At 32.5% G+C, this 19,062-nt stretch overlaps 1 protein-coding gene across 11 annotated transcripts in view; it reads right to left on the bottom strand.

The window, feature by feature from the left end:
- Window positions 1-19,062, bottom strand: part of LOC143918344 (potassium voltage-gated channel subfamily KQT member 1-like) — a 275,499-nt gene that overhangs the window by 52,911 nt on the left and 203,526 nt on the right. For 7 of the 11 annotated variants that reach the window (XM_077440193.1, XM_077440195.1, XM_077440196.1 and 4 more), the window contains 4 exons: window positions 14,390-14,518; window positions 8,547-8,657; window positions 6,624-6,811; window positions 4,757-4,926 (listed from right to left, as the gene is read on the bottom strand). In XM_077440193.1, the coding sequence (XP_077296319.1) occupies window positions 4,757-4,926; window positions 6,624-6,811; window positions 8,547-8,657; window positions 14,390-14,518 (598 nt within the window). The remainder of the gene's footprint in view (window positions 1-4,756; window positions 4,927-6,623; window positions 6,812-8,546; window positions 8,658-14,389; window positions 14,519-19,062) is intronic. The other 4 variants (XM_077440197.1, XM_077440194.1, XM_077440202.1 and 1 more) reach the window with 1 other exon arrangement.

Raw genomic sequence — 19,062 nt, 5'->3', positions numbered from 1 at the left:
GGGTGGGTGGTGGTGGTGTTGGGGATTGAACAATGTTCGCTTACCGTCTGAGTTTTTCTTACAGAGTGCGGTCTCGGCCACCGAGTCCTCGCTATGGCTGGCGTTGAGCGCGCGTGGCGTACCCCCGGCTGCTGGCGAGCAAAACGCGCGGAAAGAGCGCACACACGCCAAAGCAAGCCACGAATCGGTCACCAAACATAAACCAAACAACTCTAGTATATGTATGCCAAATTTGACCGGGGAGGACCGATCCATTCATAGTGCAACCCGAGCCCAAACAAAAGATTCCACGTTGAACCCGACCAGTACACATTAGGGGGAGGCACATCAGTTACGGTGCCCAAAACCTTTTAGCGACACGTGGACGTGATTCATTAGACCCAGCAGGACCTTTGCTGAATATGAGAAGTGTCAATTTATGATTTTGAAGAAAAATTTCAAAGGAATTCTTACTAAATCAAAACAACAAAATTGAAATAAAAAAAATGATTTTTAAATTGACTCAAAACTCATGTTTAGTTCCTTTTCTAACAACCAGTGTATGCCATAAATGTATAATATTCCGTTTGATACAGACATTTCTAACAAACTAATCAGTAGATTCTATGACAGAATCACTAATAACCATACTAACACTCTTGTGAAGAGTCTCGGTGATTAAAACAAAATGTCTATACCCTTCAGGTATAAACACAGATTACCTAAACACAATCTGCTTTAGGTCATCGACTTTAGAGAGTCTTTAATTTATATTATGTATTAGATGTATTATGAGCATTTATAAGTAGGTTTTTGAGCTATTTTTCCTATTATGCTATATATTAACATTAGAATAATATAATACTATGATTACTAAAAAAATTAAATTAAAATTGTAAAAAAAAATGATCAGTAGATCAGTAGCTATTAAAATAGATATATGTAAGTTGTATTGTGAACATAATTAAGTAATAATAACAAGCATTTAAAAATCAAAATGTTTAGTTCCAATTTGTTTCACGCTACATAAAAAGCGAAGATTTAGAAGACTTTTTAAATATTTCACAATATTTGACTAATGATTTATGGCATAGGTTGTTATGAAAGTAAAATAAATTAAATATTATTTCGTATAATTTATCCTAAAAAGTAGCATGTATTATTAATCTACATACATACATATAACCTTCTGTCATTGATAAAACATCAAGAATGCTACAAAAAACTCCTGATCGATTTTACAATGAAATACAAAATGATTTTTTAATCAAAGTGACTTATTCACATTTCAAATAACTGATTTACGTGGTACAATTTTTTATGATAATAATTCATGTAATAAAAAAAGAAACTTTAATTTCCATATGAATTTCACGATTTAATTGATACAAAAAAATCCACTATAGGAACAAAACGGTGTATCCGTGTTTGAATGTCATTTGTTGGTCAATTATTTTTACGTCGGTGTTTCTGATGACTTTTGTTATGAAGTTCTTTGAAAAATTTCTGAAAATAATAAAATATGACCCCTTATAAAAGCAAAACTGTGTTCAAAAGGTCCAACTGGCTCCACCTCTTATAACCTCCGTCCGAGTAAACTTTCGAGGGCTAAAACTTCAGTTGCGCAATAAATGGATCATCATGTTCCGACCCCCTCGTTTTAATAAATCCTTAACAACGTACACAACAGATAAATTGGTTTAATTTTATTATTATTATTGTCGTAGTTGTCATTCTGCAACGCCTGCGTGATGGCCGGTTCCAAAAGCGGTTATTCAAAGCGAAAACGCGCAGAATTTTCAATTCATCTTATTTTAATATTAATAATATTAAAACACTTTTCAAACGAATGAAAAAATTCAAAAATAATTCTGCGCGTTTCTAAGCCAAACCTCATTCATGTACAAAAAATATTTCAAGTGCATGGAAAAGTTGTCTAACTACCAATCAATAAAAATTAAAAAATATGTATGTTCCAACACCGAGGCCTCATAGTATCAGGTATCACCTCGACATCACCATGTTATAGTTATTAAATATATATTGTAGAACTTAAATAAAAAAAGCTAGTGGTGTAGGTATTAAAATAAATTAAACTTTAACAAAATGATTATGTCAATATAAAAAAAAAACTAATATAATGCTCATATAAATTTTCAACTGATACTCCAAAATCAAATAAAATGCATATGTATATATATACATGATAGTCGGTTGCATCAAGTGAGCGTTCATGCTGAAAAGGTGCTCACAAAAGTATTATCATACGTCGTATTTTCAATTTACAAAGTTACCTCAAATCTTAACATTTTCGAATACTATTCAAGAGTATTTTCCAAAATAAAAATCAATTGAAATCTAATTAAATTAATTATGAGAAAAAACTAAATTCATAAGATCGTGTAAAAACTAGACATGACGAACTACTTATTATGTAAAATTTCAATTCTAATACAAAAAAATAAGCAAAGGTGTTTATAAATTCAGTTCAGAAATAAACTTCAAATATTATATACTCTTAAGAGAAGTAAATATGCTATTTTTTAGTTAGTTTAATTTAAAGGAAAGTGTATGGTAAACACGCCAATTTAAAATTGTGTGCAATAATTACGTTCGGTTAATAATACATACGTTCATAATAAAATGCATATATTCGTTCGAAAAAATTACCAAACAGTGTGACTTGCGATTATGACAATTTACGATTTTTCATGAAAGTTTAACGACAAGTACCTACATAAATATGATTTTGAATTCCTCAAAGCTCACACCACCGAGGCAGTAAACTGTATAAATGTTTAATCATGTGAAAAACGTACATACGTCTATCGATTTCGAATGAATATGAAACGAGAAAGAGAGAGTGAGCGAGAGAGAGAGAGAGAGAGAGAGAGAAAGAGAGTGTGTATCTCGGTGAAATTTTCCGTTAAATATAACATATGTATGTATTTATTATATTTAAATTATATATCGTGAGGCAAGTAGAGTGGCAGAGCGTTAAAAATAAAACGAAATCGACCCTTAGAAATGTGATAGTTGAAATTTGTTTTGAAAGTGATAGTAATGTTCGTTAATTTCAAAATAGTATGTGTAAGTATGCATATTCATCGTATATATAAAAAATGTATATTAATTTTTAATTAAATGAAAATTTTAAAAAAGGACGAAAACAATCAAATCAAAATTAAGAATATACACAGATATAAATGTAAAAAACCACATATAACATAAATCAAATAATACGTTCTCTTTTATATATAGGTAATTTGCACAGATGTACTGTCATAACTGAAGTAAGTGATGGGAGTAGGGACAGTATTTAATTGGTACATGATGTCACTGAAAGAAAGATTTGTTAGTAGAGATTTTTGCTATTCAAATTCTTTTGGTTAATTAAATGGTATATAATATTATTAGAGACGTGAGTAGATAAAGGATAATATAAATATTAGTAATTTTTAAAAATTTTCAGCAGAAGATGTGTATACGACAGATTCAAGCTAGTTCGGACGACCGAGTCATAATTTTCGCCGAATTTCCTTTCGGCGTTATGCGGTAGAATTATTATCACCGGAATGTAAGTACGACCCGAAGTCACTGTCCGGATCGTTGGTGTTCAATTAGAACTCGGTCCAGAGCCTGTCCCACTAAATTGGAGAAACGCTGCTTTTTCTGTAATTACTACAATCTTACGGTTTAAATTTTAACTGCGCCAAATGCGCCACGCGAGAAAATTCGGCCAAAATTCAAAATCGATTACTCGAAACTAGCCGTTTGTAATATATAGTGAGTGTAAATCATTTTTCAAAACCATTGTGAGTATTAATAACGATCGTGTATTTATATCATACATATAATATTATATGTATACGAAAATCAAAATCCAAGAACATACAAAATTTTTCACACAAAGTGCGGCAGAAATTTAGGCGATTCGATCTATTTTTATTTATTTATTTGTTTAATTACTTTTAAGTCCACTTAAATTAAAATAGTATACAGTTCAATTTTAATATTTAAATTATATTTACATATGCAAATTTCAACAAACACATTCCATGATAGTAACCAAACTGATTAAGAATTTATCTGCCATTAAAGGCACTAATTGATTTTTTTAAATTTTACTTCAAACACTATATAATTAAAAATATAATAATAATAGACCCTGACTTTCAAATAGTTTCATAAGAAAAAGTAAAAATCAAACCGATCCATTGCCAGGACTCGTAAAGCATTTTATGTGGTAAACTCATTACATGAACCGCAATGTTAAAATATACATAAATATCTTGTCGATTGTTATATATCAAATATATCGAATTCTTGAAATACTATAACGAACACAACTAAGTAGTGAACCTTATATAGTTTTGATCTGCTACGACAGGTAAATTTCAAGAGACTTGTCTGCACGAAAATCTCTACATTAATGAACTCCATAAAAAACGTTTGATTTACAGAAATTAAAAAGTTTAAAATTTTTACAATTTAAACAATTCTATTAATCAACAATTTATATGAATAGTATTATATTTAAATATAAATTACTGATTCATACTGTATATTGGATTCAAATTCGCCCGTTATTCTGCCGCGCTTCAAACATATGCAATTAATCAAGGCAAAACTTTTTTAAAGAGATTGGGTCAAAAGTGATTTTTTTGTATAGCACATCACATATATTAATCTCAAGATGGTTTTGAACACATCAAATGTAATCGGAGGGGTCATGTGAGAGTGGCAATGAGGGGTGTTTGATGCGTGTTCGGTTTACCTAGGTTCTCAGCGCTGGCGTTCATGTCATGGCATGGCCTCGGTCCCCTCTGGGCCCCCTTCGAGTGCAGTGCTGGCGAGTGCATCGAGCTGCTCTTGTGTCTTCTGATTGTAGGAAGTCTCGAGACGAAAGATGCATTGTGCTTGAAGCTGGAAGACAGCACGGCGCGACTACATCACACCGAAAGAACAACACACAAACACATCAGACCGGACAAACATCCCTCGTCTGCATTGCCAAATTTGATGCACTCAGTTGCGTAGGTCTTTGTTCGGATTTAATCGTATTAGACACGTCACTAATTTGCTGCTTGCGTTAATTTGAGCTGGCATAATCCTAAACTAATCCTTGTTGATTAAATTTTGATTGATTTTAAAATTAGTTAAGAGGCTTTAACGCAAAGTTTCCAAAAGTCAGCGCTAGAACAATCTATGAGGCTTTGCTCACCCCAAAGGCAGTAAGTGGGGTATTAGAGGTGGTGGTAGAGTGGAGGACGTTTGGGGACAAGTAGGCTATTATAAAAACGCCAAAAAATTGTTATCTAAACATGTAAAATGGGAATAGCAATCGATTATACAAAAAATAAAACGACTGCTGTTTAAAGATGCCGTTGACAATACGAAATTAGCTTTTAGAAATTTAATTAAATTGATTACACAAACATTTTTGATGGAATAATAATTAGTATTAATAATTAGACATTGGAAAACACTGTTTAAACTAAATCAAATAATTATGAAATTTCAATGAAAATAAGCATGGATAAGTATGGACAATAAACATTAGTATGGAAAATACCATTCAATAGCAAAATAATGAAGGAAGTATCATATATGTAATATATCAAGTTAAAAAAAATGCATACATATTCCATTAGAATTTTCACTCCTTTACCACATATGTACAAGCAACGTGCTATTTATAAAATAATAATGCATTTTCATAAAATTAAACTGCATTCGCGATATCGGCTTTATCCGAACATTCCGCTAGAATGCTTTCGAAATATGAAATTTATCGCAACAGTAGTTCACAGAAAAAATGCTTCAATATTTACAATCCACACATATGCATAATATCCCATAAAATCCATTACAAATACCTCATATGGCTCGATCATAAATTAGAGCCATCAAACCGTACAAAAACGCTCCAAGTAATATTAAATTACTTAACAACATCCAACAAAGACCTACGTATGTATAACGAGAGTGCATACCGATAGACACAATTATAAAAATATGAGTCATTTTACTGTACAAAGATACGAATTTGATACCTCTTCTATCGTATTTGCGTCGCGAAATAGCAATAATTAAATTCGAAATGAAGAAAAAATTTCAGATCGAGATAACAACTCCATCCGAGTTTGCGGAAATCTCGGCTAAAGCCTTTGAATTCCCCTTTAGAATGAGCGTTTGGGAAGTTGCCAAAAGATCGAATGTTCTTATCGGTAATGAGGAGGATTATATTCTTGGTAAAATTTTAAAAGGCTCCCTTACCGAAATAAAAAGCTATGTTGAAAAAAAAGAAAGAGAAAGGCTTTCAACGCAGAGCGCAAAATTCACCAAGTAAGCAGAGCGATGCTCGTTTTCACATTTTTAATGACCCTTTTATACAGCGCTCTTTATTCACCGGTGGATATAATTTTAAATGTACGTACAATATGTACACTCATATGTGTACAACTGTGTCTGAAGCATTTGATTCGGGGGCAAATTTGTAAGTCGGTTAAATTTTTAATTAATTAATAAGGATGTCCTTTCTTAAAAATTCATACCGAAAATCATTAGTATCATTTTTTGTATTAGATATAGATATTTGATTAAATTGATGGTTAAATTGTGATTTTGGGGGGAGAACTCACGACGAGGGTGGACTGGGAAGTGGCACTTGGTGCATTTTCCACGTGGCCACACTCATTGAATGCTCATCAGCTGCATAACATCGCCAAAGTGATTGTATTAAAGTTGCTGCAGGCTGTCGCCGTCTGATCATATGCTTCTGCCTCTGCTGCTGTTGCACTTTCAGGGCAAAACCTGAACCGAGAATACCCTGAAATTAGAACAAAACCGTTTTAGAAGTCCATATTTCTCAAAATTTATCACAACTTTGCCTAACGTATACATATGTACATATTAACATCGAGAATTTTGAAAAGCGTAAAATTCACACACTAAATATACACATATAATATACATATACTATCAAAATCCATAATGAAAATTAAATATTATTTAATACTAATTATACTAATTTTATTTATATTTATACTAATTTTATTAAACTAATTTTATTTGTATTTATACTAATTTTATTTAACTTGATTTAATGACTTTAAAAATAAATCATCACCATGATCATCTACAGCCATTCGGCATCTACATGAAATGAAATTTATTATTTAAAATTTATTATTAATTATTTGCCTCGAGTAGCTTTCAAGCATTAAACGTGTACTTATTTCGAGAATATTTGAGCCGTTATCATTGAAAGTCGCATATGTATGTACATAAGTCCATTTATCTTAATTTCGAGAAATATCTCGCAAAAAATGCAATATAATATTTTGCGTTTAACAATATTTAAACATACTGTTCGCCTGTAATACGTTTATTCTGTTTTTACAAGATTCTGGACATATCGAATTATAAGAATTGATAACAATTTGTGAATTAAGTCAAACAGAAATAGTGTTTTTGGAACTGAAAATTGGACTTCCGCCACTTTCAAATATAATGATGGCTCATTTCTCAAAAATAGCATTCATAATAAAATACAGATTCAAAACAGACACTTCACACCAAGACTATTTTTCAATTAAATATTTAATAATATATACATACATATAATATAATCAATAATGCTGCGTATCAAATATACACAGAAGAATGTTTTCGATTTCGACTACTGTTTTTTTAATATATATATATTTTCGTATAACAGAAATGACAAGTTAACCGAACCCCCATCACGTGCTAACCGCTCATAAAACGCTATCGTCACAACCCGTTTTCTTCCCGACTCTTCGCGGACGGACACATTTTTCACGGACAGAGAGGCCACATTCAAATCAGATTCAAATCACGTCAGCTCCTCGGTTTCAGCTCGGTTTCCCGCAAATTGGACGCTGATAGAATGAAGATGCGCGACCGGGCGAAAAGGGACGTGTTAAAATAATTTCCGTTGAAAATTCGCCGGACGAGTTTTTCCCAACCGAATAATACTGGCAAAAAAAAACAGCGGAGATTTTGCACGCGATGCGAATACTTACTAGCGTGCACCACCGCATATATCATCAGACCGTATTATTCAAGGTAAAAGAGAGAGAGAGCCATAAGTAATGGAAGATTTTATTTCATATAAAAAAAAAATAACTGTTTCAAAATAATAAAAATAAACATCAATTCTCGGGATTGTTGGTACAACCAGCAAGATTTTTAGTGCATTTCTCATAATATATATACAACTTTTCACTATTTTTTCAAATGCAAATTGGATGTATGATCTGGTTGTAAGGAGACTCGTTACGTGGTTTAAAACACTGGTAATCTCAATGAAACACTTTGAAAAAAAAAAGTATTAATTAAATTCTTCCGTTATTTACGACCCAACTAAGCACGTGCCGGAACTGATGCAAATGAAACGATCGAATGCGGATTCGAGATCACGGGGCTTTGCAGCGTCGGGGATGGGGGATTTCCCGGTGGCTCTTCACGGCCATTGAACGAGTCCTCGAGACACACACACAAATAGGGGTTGATTATTTTCAAGGGGATGGTTTACTTACCGCTGGAAGGGCAAAGAAGGAGATGCCGAGCAGAGCGCAGAAAGAGGCGATGACCTTCCCCTGCCATGTGACGGGCACCATGTCGCCATAGCCCACTGTGCACAATGTTATCTGGAACAAAACTAATATTACTTACTTTGTTTCTCTTTGTTTTAATCATATATGTATGTACGCGTCACCTCTATATATTTATATATTATATATCGGCACATATAATATTTTCTTATTAAAAAACAGTTGATTTGCACGCTGTGCTACCCAAAATGCCATGACATGTCAATCTAAATCGACATTATAGCTAAATATTATACAAACACGACATACATACAATGCAGGTATACACATATTAATAACAAGCCGCAAGCATGTGTATTGCTTGCAAAAATCAAATAATCTTGAATACTGAATTTGCGAGAAAGGAAGGGGATGCCGATTTTATTTGACCCGTCACAACAATTACATAATTGAAACAAATTGACAAACTAAACAGAATACGGTAGATTTGAATTTAAAAGGCAACCCAGATCAAGCAGTAATAGATTTATTTGTAATCATTGAAAAAAAAATTCTATTCCGGTCGGGATTTGATCCTAAGACCTCTCTAGTGGCAAACAAAGATATTTTTTATAAATTGATAATACTTATTAATTTATTTCAACATCCTATACATTTGAATAGTTTAATATAGTATGTTTAGCACAACCTGTCATTCTTGCTCTTGTCAAAAGTTTTATTGTTGCGAAGGGGATAGTTTCAGATTTGTAGCCACTTAATATGTTCCCTAATGAAGAGACATATGTACGTATGTACGTATGTATGAAGTTGTACGAAAAAAAAAAACGAATTATGTTATAAATACGAATATAATTTGAGAGCAGCTGTTCCGTGCGATAAGCTCAACTTTTTCAGAACTTAAGATGTAATATAATGTTATATTTATTTGACAAAAGAATTTCGCTTACGTTTGTTGTACACTTTCAGTACAATACGAGGATTTAGTGGATTAGAGTACTGCTCGCTAAGAAAATCATATAAAAAAATTCATTCAACTCTGAAGCTTAAGTTGACGTAGATGGGCTATCTTTTTAACTCTTTATATTGGGTATAAGCCACTGCAATTACTTAAAGTGAAGTGCACAGAAAACGTGAAAGTTGAATAAGTATACTTTAAAGACTAGACTTGCTTATTTACGTAGAACCAAACAATCACAGACAGCTAACTATGTACTTATTGAAAGGTATATTAATTTTTTCCAACAGCAAATGCAAACGTTTAAAAATATGAATAACTTAACAAGCACGATAATATAAACTAAATTTTATATAAAGCGAATATCGGGATATTTTTTATCTCTCTAAATTTCCACAAAGTGTCATGCCGATTATTAACTAAATTTCGTCCCGTGTGGAAAAACTTCGATAAAAAAATAGATTTATTTTATTTTATTTCGTGAAACATGAAGATCACTCCAAAGCGACGAGTGCACTTACACAGATACAATGGAATCGATCAATATACAAAATAATTTTTATACAATGCGAATTCATAGAAACATCCACAATGATATCTATGTAGAAATTTTTGCCGTTCCAGTGAAAATCAGAAAAATTGGCAAACTCCGATAAGAAACGATCAACCTGAAGTCACAAACCAAGGTCTGGCCAACAGCGGGACTCTAGTGAGACTCCAACCCGTGACCATTTTTTTCGAAATCAATGGTTGATGTCTTTATTTGTATTCTACATATTTACTATTATATTTTAAAAGTTGTTATTTATTATGTACAAAAATTTGTCTAAGCATATTTTATTTTACATAGATATATGTATGTATACCGGGAAGGCCTAACAGATAAACCCCAATGCACCTTTCTAGACAGTTAATTACAGACATTGCAGCATTTTAATTACATATATCGCAGTATTTCGAGAGGCTGAAGAACACGAGATTAACAATTAATTAAGATACATCTATGGATTTAGACTATTTGTGGAGGTTTGCCAATTTGATGGCGGAACCATTTCTACAATGAAATCAGATACATTGGCAAACTCTAATAGAAAACGATCGACTTGGAGTCACAAATATCCAAGTCTGACCAGCAGTATTAAAGATTAACACGGGATCGAACCCTGTAACATCTCGGTGCTAAACATAATCACAACCACTGGGCCATACTGCTAGTATATAGTATCTGTAGTATCTGTAGTGCTTCTGGTCACACTTGGATATTTGTGACTCCAGGTCGATCGTTTCCTATCAGAGTTTGCCAATTTTTCTGATTTCATTGTTGAAACGGTTCCCGATTAAAATTGGCTAAAATCCTTCCCACCTACTATGTCACCACTATTTGAGTATGGTTAATGTACAATCAAATTTATGCACAATTCATAGATGTCTCGTTAATTTGCGAGTTTTTCAGTGTCTCGTAATTCAGCTACTTGTATGATAAAAATGCTGCATTGTTTGTAATTAGCCAGGAAGGCGCATTTGGGGTTACTTATAAGGCCTTCCTGGTATGTATATGTAGAAAATAAAAATAAAAGTCGCATTGGAGTAATTCCTGTCATGATGTATGTATATAAAAATAAAATAAAATAAATATATATAATAAAAGAAGCTTTCCACATTTGGATTTTCACTTTCACCCGTACGGAGAAATGTTTTTTTTTATAAAAATATCAATCAAATGATATTTAAAAAGTTATATTTTTTATTGACGATTTTTGACTTTGACGGTTACGATTGACGGTTCGTTATGGTTCAAACTGTCGAAAGTTTGAACCATAACGAACCGGAACTTTGTTCGAGTGTTCCACTCTGACCGAGTCCCCATCCTCTCTGGCGGAATCGTCTGACCCTCGACAGAATCAACAACTTCAAAAACACCGATCCGGTTCCGGCTGTCGGTCCTTCCGGATGTGATTAATCGAAATTCGGTCGACGACGATATAACACGGGGCGAGCATTAGCGAGCGCTTCGTACGAAAGGTCAAAAGCACGAGCGCGCACTATCGAAAGGTCACACGTGTGGTCAAAAAAAAAATTTTTTCCCGAGTATAAATACGTTTCGTTTAAGAAATTTCCTTCCGAGGAAAAGTTTAGCGGAACACGTAGCCGAGGTGGCGTACACGTGTTTTCCGAGGCAGTGGAAAAAAGGCTTGACACGTGCGAAGATTTACGAGACACGTACCGAACTCGGCAAGTATTCCGACATGCAAAGTACAACAGTGTTATCTTTATCCACCGGGGAGAATTTACAACCCCCTCAACTAGCCCTCTGGAGTAGTAGTATCGAGACAATTACATAGAATGCAGCTTGCTCCATCTATCCGCGTATTTTCTTCGGTGCTTCAGAAGGATCGCGTGAATAAACAGTCTCACTTTGAAAGAAAAAAAACTGATTTAAACAAACGAAACAAACTTACTCTTTTTTTTGAAATTTAAAGTTATATGAATAAACAACTAATATTAAAAGTTTATTGTTTTTATTGTAAGAAAAAGCTTTATGACGTTTTGAGTAAGATTCGTCTGAAAATGAAAATTGATGTAACTGATGTACTGAATAAGAATTATATATTGGTTAAAAATTAATGTAAATCTAGACTTTAAATTACATTATTTAGAAGTGACCTTTTTGAAGGTCAGCTTTTTAGTTTATTTACATACATATGTACATATGTACGTAGTAACAAAAGATGACGCTTTGTGATTATACAAAAAATCAAACTCGAGATTTTGACTGATTTGAATTCAGAATCGATCATTAATATAATTGATACGTTTTATTAATTTAGAAAAAATGTATTTGGTTATGTTTGTGTATTTTGGAAAAAAATCAAATACCGTTAATCTTACCATACTGAAACTAACATACATACATAGAATGTTTATGATTTTTTTTTTTTTTTTTCAAAATTTTTAGTTGAAGTAGTACCCTTAGAGGTCTTCTTTTTTAGAGGTCAAGTTTTTGGAATCTATTATCTCCTAAGTCAGTCAACGAATTGGGTTGAAATTTTTTATATGCAATATACGTATGTTGGTGTGATGAATTTCATACAAAAATATATTTTAAATCTTTTTATCTTCACTGGAAGATTTATTTTTAGTCAAGAGAATCGAAGTTTCTGCATGTTTTTCTCCGAAAAGTTACGGTATCTCGAATGAAAATTTCATATCTATAAGTCTTAGTAAATTAATATTATATAATATTTAGTAATACAAAAAAAATTTTTCAATGGGAAGTGGCTGTTTGATCTTGTCTATTTCTTTTAATATTTTTTTCGACCCTTCAAATTTGTGTGCTCTTCACGAGGAAATTCCAGTATAATCTTTTTTTTTGTTATTTTTAAATTCGAAGAATTAAAAAAATTAAATTGAATATCTAAAAAAATATAACCGATCATAATTCTTATTTTGAAAATAATTCCGATAATTCGTATTTCCATACGAGCTTTAGATTTTAGATTTATATAAACATATTTACATATGTATACTAGATATAACAAGACGTACTAGATGTCAGAATACATTTTTGACATACTAGTTTAATCAAGATATAAAAAACTGGATACTTTCAAATATTTTTTCTATGTACATACATACATATATATGTAGCTTTTAGATCTATGCAGAATTTATCTTACTACAATAAACATATACATACTTGTAACAAATTATAACAAAAACTATAAACAGAGATATTGTCGATAATACTAAAATGTATTCCTGGATGCAAGACGTCAGTAATTCAATCACATAATGAGAAACGAACCTCGAGACTACTTTTAATAAATTGCTTCTGATAAAAGAGCGCTCGTAACTTGGAAACCTTAAAGATTGGTACTATGTATGTAAATGTATACACTATTTTATTTAGGTGCATACATACAAACACATATAATACAATATCCGAATATATGCAGTATCTTTCGGAAGATTGACCAAATTTTCGATGATACAATACAAACGAAGATACGTACATACATTTACTGCACCAAAACAAAGTTCAGTGATAAAAGTCAAAATTTAACAACCACAAACGGGCGAAATTTATTCCAACAAAGTCAACTGAAAAACCGCAATCGTAAAAACCGGAAATGCCATTATTTGTTACCGCATTATATGTATATATACATACATATACATTACACCTGAGCGCAGCTTATCATCTCGGATGAGTGCGCGCTTTTCCATTATATACGCGAATTTTCACGTCATTTCCGGTCAATTTTCCCCCAACACGGGGTCTTCATTGTGACCCGGCATAGACCTTACAAAGACCATCATCGATACCCATATAGAGAGCGTCGTAAAACCGAAACGTCGTCGTTAAGAGAGTATCTACACACACACACACAATGTAATATACACCCCGTGCCACAAATAAAACGATGAAAACTCCAGGGAAAAGTTCCATTTTAATTACAATTTATAAAGGAGTGCCGCACCTGCTCGCGGCCATACATATTCGATAATACAGTACGCACGTGTGTAGGTATGCTATTATATTATGCACCCATAAAATGTTCTTTGAAAAACACTGGATATAATTTTTTTTGAAAAAAAAGCATTTAATTCAAAAAATATACTCTAACATACATATATACACGTGAGGGAACATATTTGCAATCCGTACACGTTTGAAACATCCTTCCGGAGAAAGCAAGAAAACACGAAAAACTTTTCCGATTCTTATTTGTTCGTATTACGCGGATATTGATACAGAGCAGATTGGGTATACAGCGCAATAATCCAATAAGAAATGAAATATTCTTTTGTGAATTTACTTCCTTATTAATTAATTTTGGATTGTGTTAATTTTGGAATATTGAAAACTCACCACTCCCCACCAGAGAGCCTGGGCAAAGTTGGAGAATTGACTTTCAGCAACGTCCTTCTCAGCCAAGTATACCAGGAATGATGCGAATATTAGTCCCAGAAAACCGATGTACAATGTAGTTATGAGTTCCTGAAAAAATAAAAATAAATTTCATAAATATATGCACGTTCATTTATCTTAAAATTACAAATATTATACATATTCGATACAGTCAAACTTTCAAAACCCGAATAAACGCATAAATACGTAACAAATTTAAAAATATATACCTTGATTAAAAGCAAATTAATGTTACTTAATGTAAGTACGATTTGGAAAGAACAATACAAAGATAAAATAAGGCAAATACATAATTCAAAAAAGACTTTTGTTTGATTAAACATTGATTAATCGATTATGAAAAGTCGAAATAAAGCTGAAAAGATATAAAGAAGACGACGAAAACAATAAAAGAGGATACGATATTTTATATATGTAATATTATATATACTTGGGAAAGGCGAAATAGCCGATGGACAAAATTTAATATTTTCCCAAGATGCCGTTATCAGGTTGCCCCTGAGCGAAATCTATGGTACATATGTACATAAATAAATTTAAAAATCGTATTCAAATAGTGGTGTCATAGTGGGTTGGATAGTTTTTGCCAATTTTATGGGGAACCGTTTTAACAGTTTGCCAATAATCAGATAAATTGGCAAATTCTGATGGAAACGATCAACACAAATACCCAAGTCTGGCGAACAGCACTCCAGATAATACTCGGAGCAAATTATTTTCAATCGAGATCAACCCATGGAATAGAACCTGGAAACCTCTCGGTGGTATTCAGATTAATTTAATATTTTAAATCTTCGAAATTATGCTAGAATTCAAGAATTGATCCAACTATACATATGTATGTATGTAGGTGCAACTATCCCGGTTAAATAATGTCTAAGCATACATTAAAGTAAATATTATATGTATATAAGAAAATACATATATGAAAGCTTCCAATTATACTGAACGAATATCAAAACCGCGATATTTCAATAACTACATATGTATGCACTACGTTACATATCGATTTCAGTGACTTTTCATGACAAATTTGCAATATTTCGTTTCTTTGTAGAGAGCGATTTCTATGTAAGCATACACATTGGTTCTTATAGAAGTACATTTATCATCGTGCCATATAATCCAACATTGAATAATGAATACTAGAATAGGAAATGTGCAAGCTATGCATAATAAAATAAACGTCTGTTTAACAATGTGGCTCTGGAGTTGTGGCGATTCAGCGAAATTCGATTGTTTCGCTGTCAGGCAGCTGTGCTGATATCCGTTTCGGTTGTGAAGTTAATTAATATCTGGATGAAACAAACAGAGAAGCTATTCTGCAAGGAAGCGTCTGCAACTCGGCAAGATTGATGTCCGGTGCAGAGGGAGAAGAGAAAGAAGAGCGAAATTTGATGCACCGAGTGCACCCAAGTGCAACCGCTCGCCTTTTTGTATGCACCGCTCGTTTATATATTACATAGAACAGACGGTTTAATTTTTCATTGTCGTTCGCAAACTTAACTGTTTACGTGTGAATTTTCCGAGAAAAATTCCGGAAATGGATTGTTCTGAACATCCATACATACATACATACTTACATACAACGTTTTATGAAACTACAACATATTTACCTAGATAACCGCAACACGAAAAAATATAGCCTATAGAATCCTTATAAATCTGAGATAATATATGTAGATGCGGTGCACCCGCTCTAAAATCGCCAGACAAATTGAATGACAGATTAACGGACGGCTGCTTTAAATGCAATTCTCGTCTTCTCGAATGACAGATTGCACATCAGATGACGGGTAACCTTTCGATGTGCACAGATGCAATTATTAAAATGGTAATTATTAAAATTGAGTTGGATCTTTCAGGCGAGTTTAATAAGGGAAGATTCGATAAGTTCCGAATCTTGCCTTATTAAACTCACCAGAAAGATCCAACTCAATTTTAATAATTGCATCTGTGCACATCGAAAGGTTACTCGTCATCTGATGTGCAATCTATCATTCGAGAAAATGAGAATTACGTTTAAAGCTGCCGTTCTGTTAATCTGGCGATTTTAGAGCGGATGCACCAAACCCATATACATATGTATATCAAAATAACCAACGGCGTGGACTAGTGGTAAGGATATTATGCCTTAGAGCAAGGTAGTCACGGGTTCAAGTTTCACTAGAGCAGCTGGCCAGACCTCGGTTTGTGACTCCAGATCGATTGTTTCCTATCAGAGTTTGCCAATTTTTCTGATTTTCATTGGAACTATAAAATTTGCATGTCATTTACTATCGCTTTTGCTAATCTCAAGTTATTCAGCGTCTTTTTGGTTCGGTTCGCCAATTTGATCAAAAAATTCAGCGAAAATTTCTCCTTAGATGTCACTGTGAATGTTTGTATTAATTCGCATTGTATAAAATGCTTATGTATATTGATTGTATTGAATATATAAGTGCACTCTTCGCTTTGGAGGAATATTCAAAAGCGAGTGTTCATATTCTATGAAATAATAATAAATAAAATAATAATTACAATTATATCATTGAATAAATCAAATATTATAATATATGATTATTATATAGTATTTTAATAATACTAACTAGTTGGCATATAGATTTATAAAGAGTCGGATGTATTACAATGAAGTTATGCTAAAAACGTTCAAAATTTTCTAAAACGTCAAGTAAATGAACGTAATGATGAAACTATACTTAACTAGTGTTGTGCCCGTTGATATTTACACGTGTGGTTTTAGAAAGAAAATTAATACATGAACTACACCCTAGGTTATTGTCGCTATTGTTGCAAACGGCTTCCATCCCCTCTCGCTCGCCCGGCCGTCTACAGAAAATTGATTGCAACTACACCCGAATTCGGTTTTCCTGCAGTGCTAGATGGTATGAATAGACCTTACGTAGTACGAATTCAGCTTAAATTTATGATGATTTTAGATTTATTGCACATCTCTAAAAAGGAAACTAAATACACTATGAAACTTATTCATATTGAAAAACCACATTAAAACCTGTAGTTATTGTAAAATAAAATAAAATAAAAATCTGAAAATGTGTTCATTTCATTTTTTAACAACAGAAATTGCTTAACATACTTAGTAATTAAACATATTCCTTAGAAAATAATGCGCGGTAACCGAAAACCTGTAGTTAATGTAAAATTATATCAAATTTAGTCTGAAAATGTATTAATTTCATTTTTAACAAGAGCAATTGCTTAACATGCATAGTAATTAAACATATTCCTTAGAAAAGAATGCTCGGCATCCGAAAACTTCACCGCATTTCATCAGTGCGTCTTTTGTTCATATAAATTCGCAACATTGGCGGCCGGTTAAAGGGACCGGAGACGAAGGGATAAAAGGCAACATCTGAACAGACCTTTCCATATCGACATTCAATAGAATAGGGTCAAAGCCTTGAAAGGATAACGCCAACCGACCAGGCCAAAGAACGCGTTTGCGAAAGTGAGGAGTTTGCCTTTTCGCGCACTACATTTGCGCCAAACGTGACGAGATTGATGGATTCGCTGAGGGTAAACGCCATTTTGTCGATTGATGTGTAATAGTTCCGCTTATCGCACAATTTGTTATACACATACACACACACACATACACATATTTCGTCTTTATGTGTGAAATGAAGTTTATCCAGGTAATATTGTATTACTTTACCTGAACGTGTCGGAAATTTTTCACTAGCTTAATATACCTACATACATATATAGCAGTATACACAATATACTGATACGTATTTGAAATTGGGGCAATAATTTACTATCTGTAATATATTTTTAGACAAGTGGATAGATTCAAAATTTATTTCCTGTTTATTTCAAAGCTCTCACCCACTACAATAAACATGTATATACAAAATTCAACAATTTCAACTCTTTCTATTTTTATAATCAGTACGGATACGGTGGGTCCGTTGGACCCTTGCGTATATTGCCCTGATTATTAAATGTTTCATTGTTTATTATGGCTTTTTATGAATGGTAAATTAATATAAAAGTCACAATATGATTTATATTGATTAAATAAAATATATTTTAATTAAAAATAATAAATGGCACTTAAGAAAAAATGAGTAAGTTGACTTTGTTCCATATTATACGGGTATTGTTTTGATTAAAAATAAAAATAGTTTATTTATATCATTTCAAATAACGTCTTATATTAGAGCCTTGATAGTCAACCTGTGGCTCACGGGCCGCATGCTGCCGTTTGATGTTAAAATTGCATAATTAAAATAGCTAAATTTTATTCCGTACTCATCGGATTTTTAATAATATAAAATCGTAATGGCTATTCAATTATATTTGCACAAGTTGAATTGAGAAAAACCTTCTAAAAACTGATTTTAATTAGATTAATGGAACGAGTGATGATCGAATATAAAATTATCTTTTGATATAGAATATTATCTTACATATAGTACATACATATGTACATATTATCGTTAATTTTATCCCAAATATCTGAAATAGTAATTTTTTTTTCTCATTTACATTTATTATTTTTATCATTGAATGTAATAAAATGCAGAAGAACTTTGAAAATGCATAATCCCATAGTAATTGCCTTGTGGATCCAATGGATACAGTTGAGT

Source organism: Arctopsyche grandis, chromosome 10 (genome assembly GCF_051622035.1).
Source record: "Arctopsyche grandis isolate Sample6627 chromosome 10, ASM5162203v2, whole genome shotgun sequence".
In the NCBI taxonomy this organism is placed as follows: Eukaryota; Metazoa; Arthropoda; class Insecta; order Trichoptera; family Hydropsychidae; genus Arctopsyche; species Arctopsyche grandis.
This window is presented reverse-complemented; position numbering and strand designations above follow the sequence as displayed.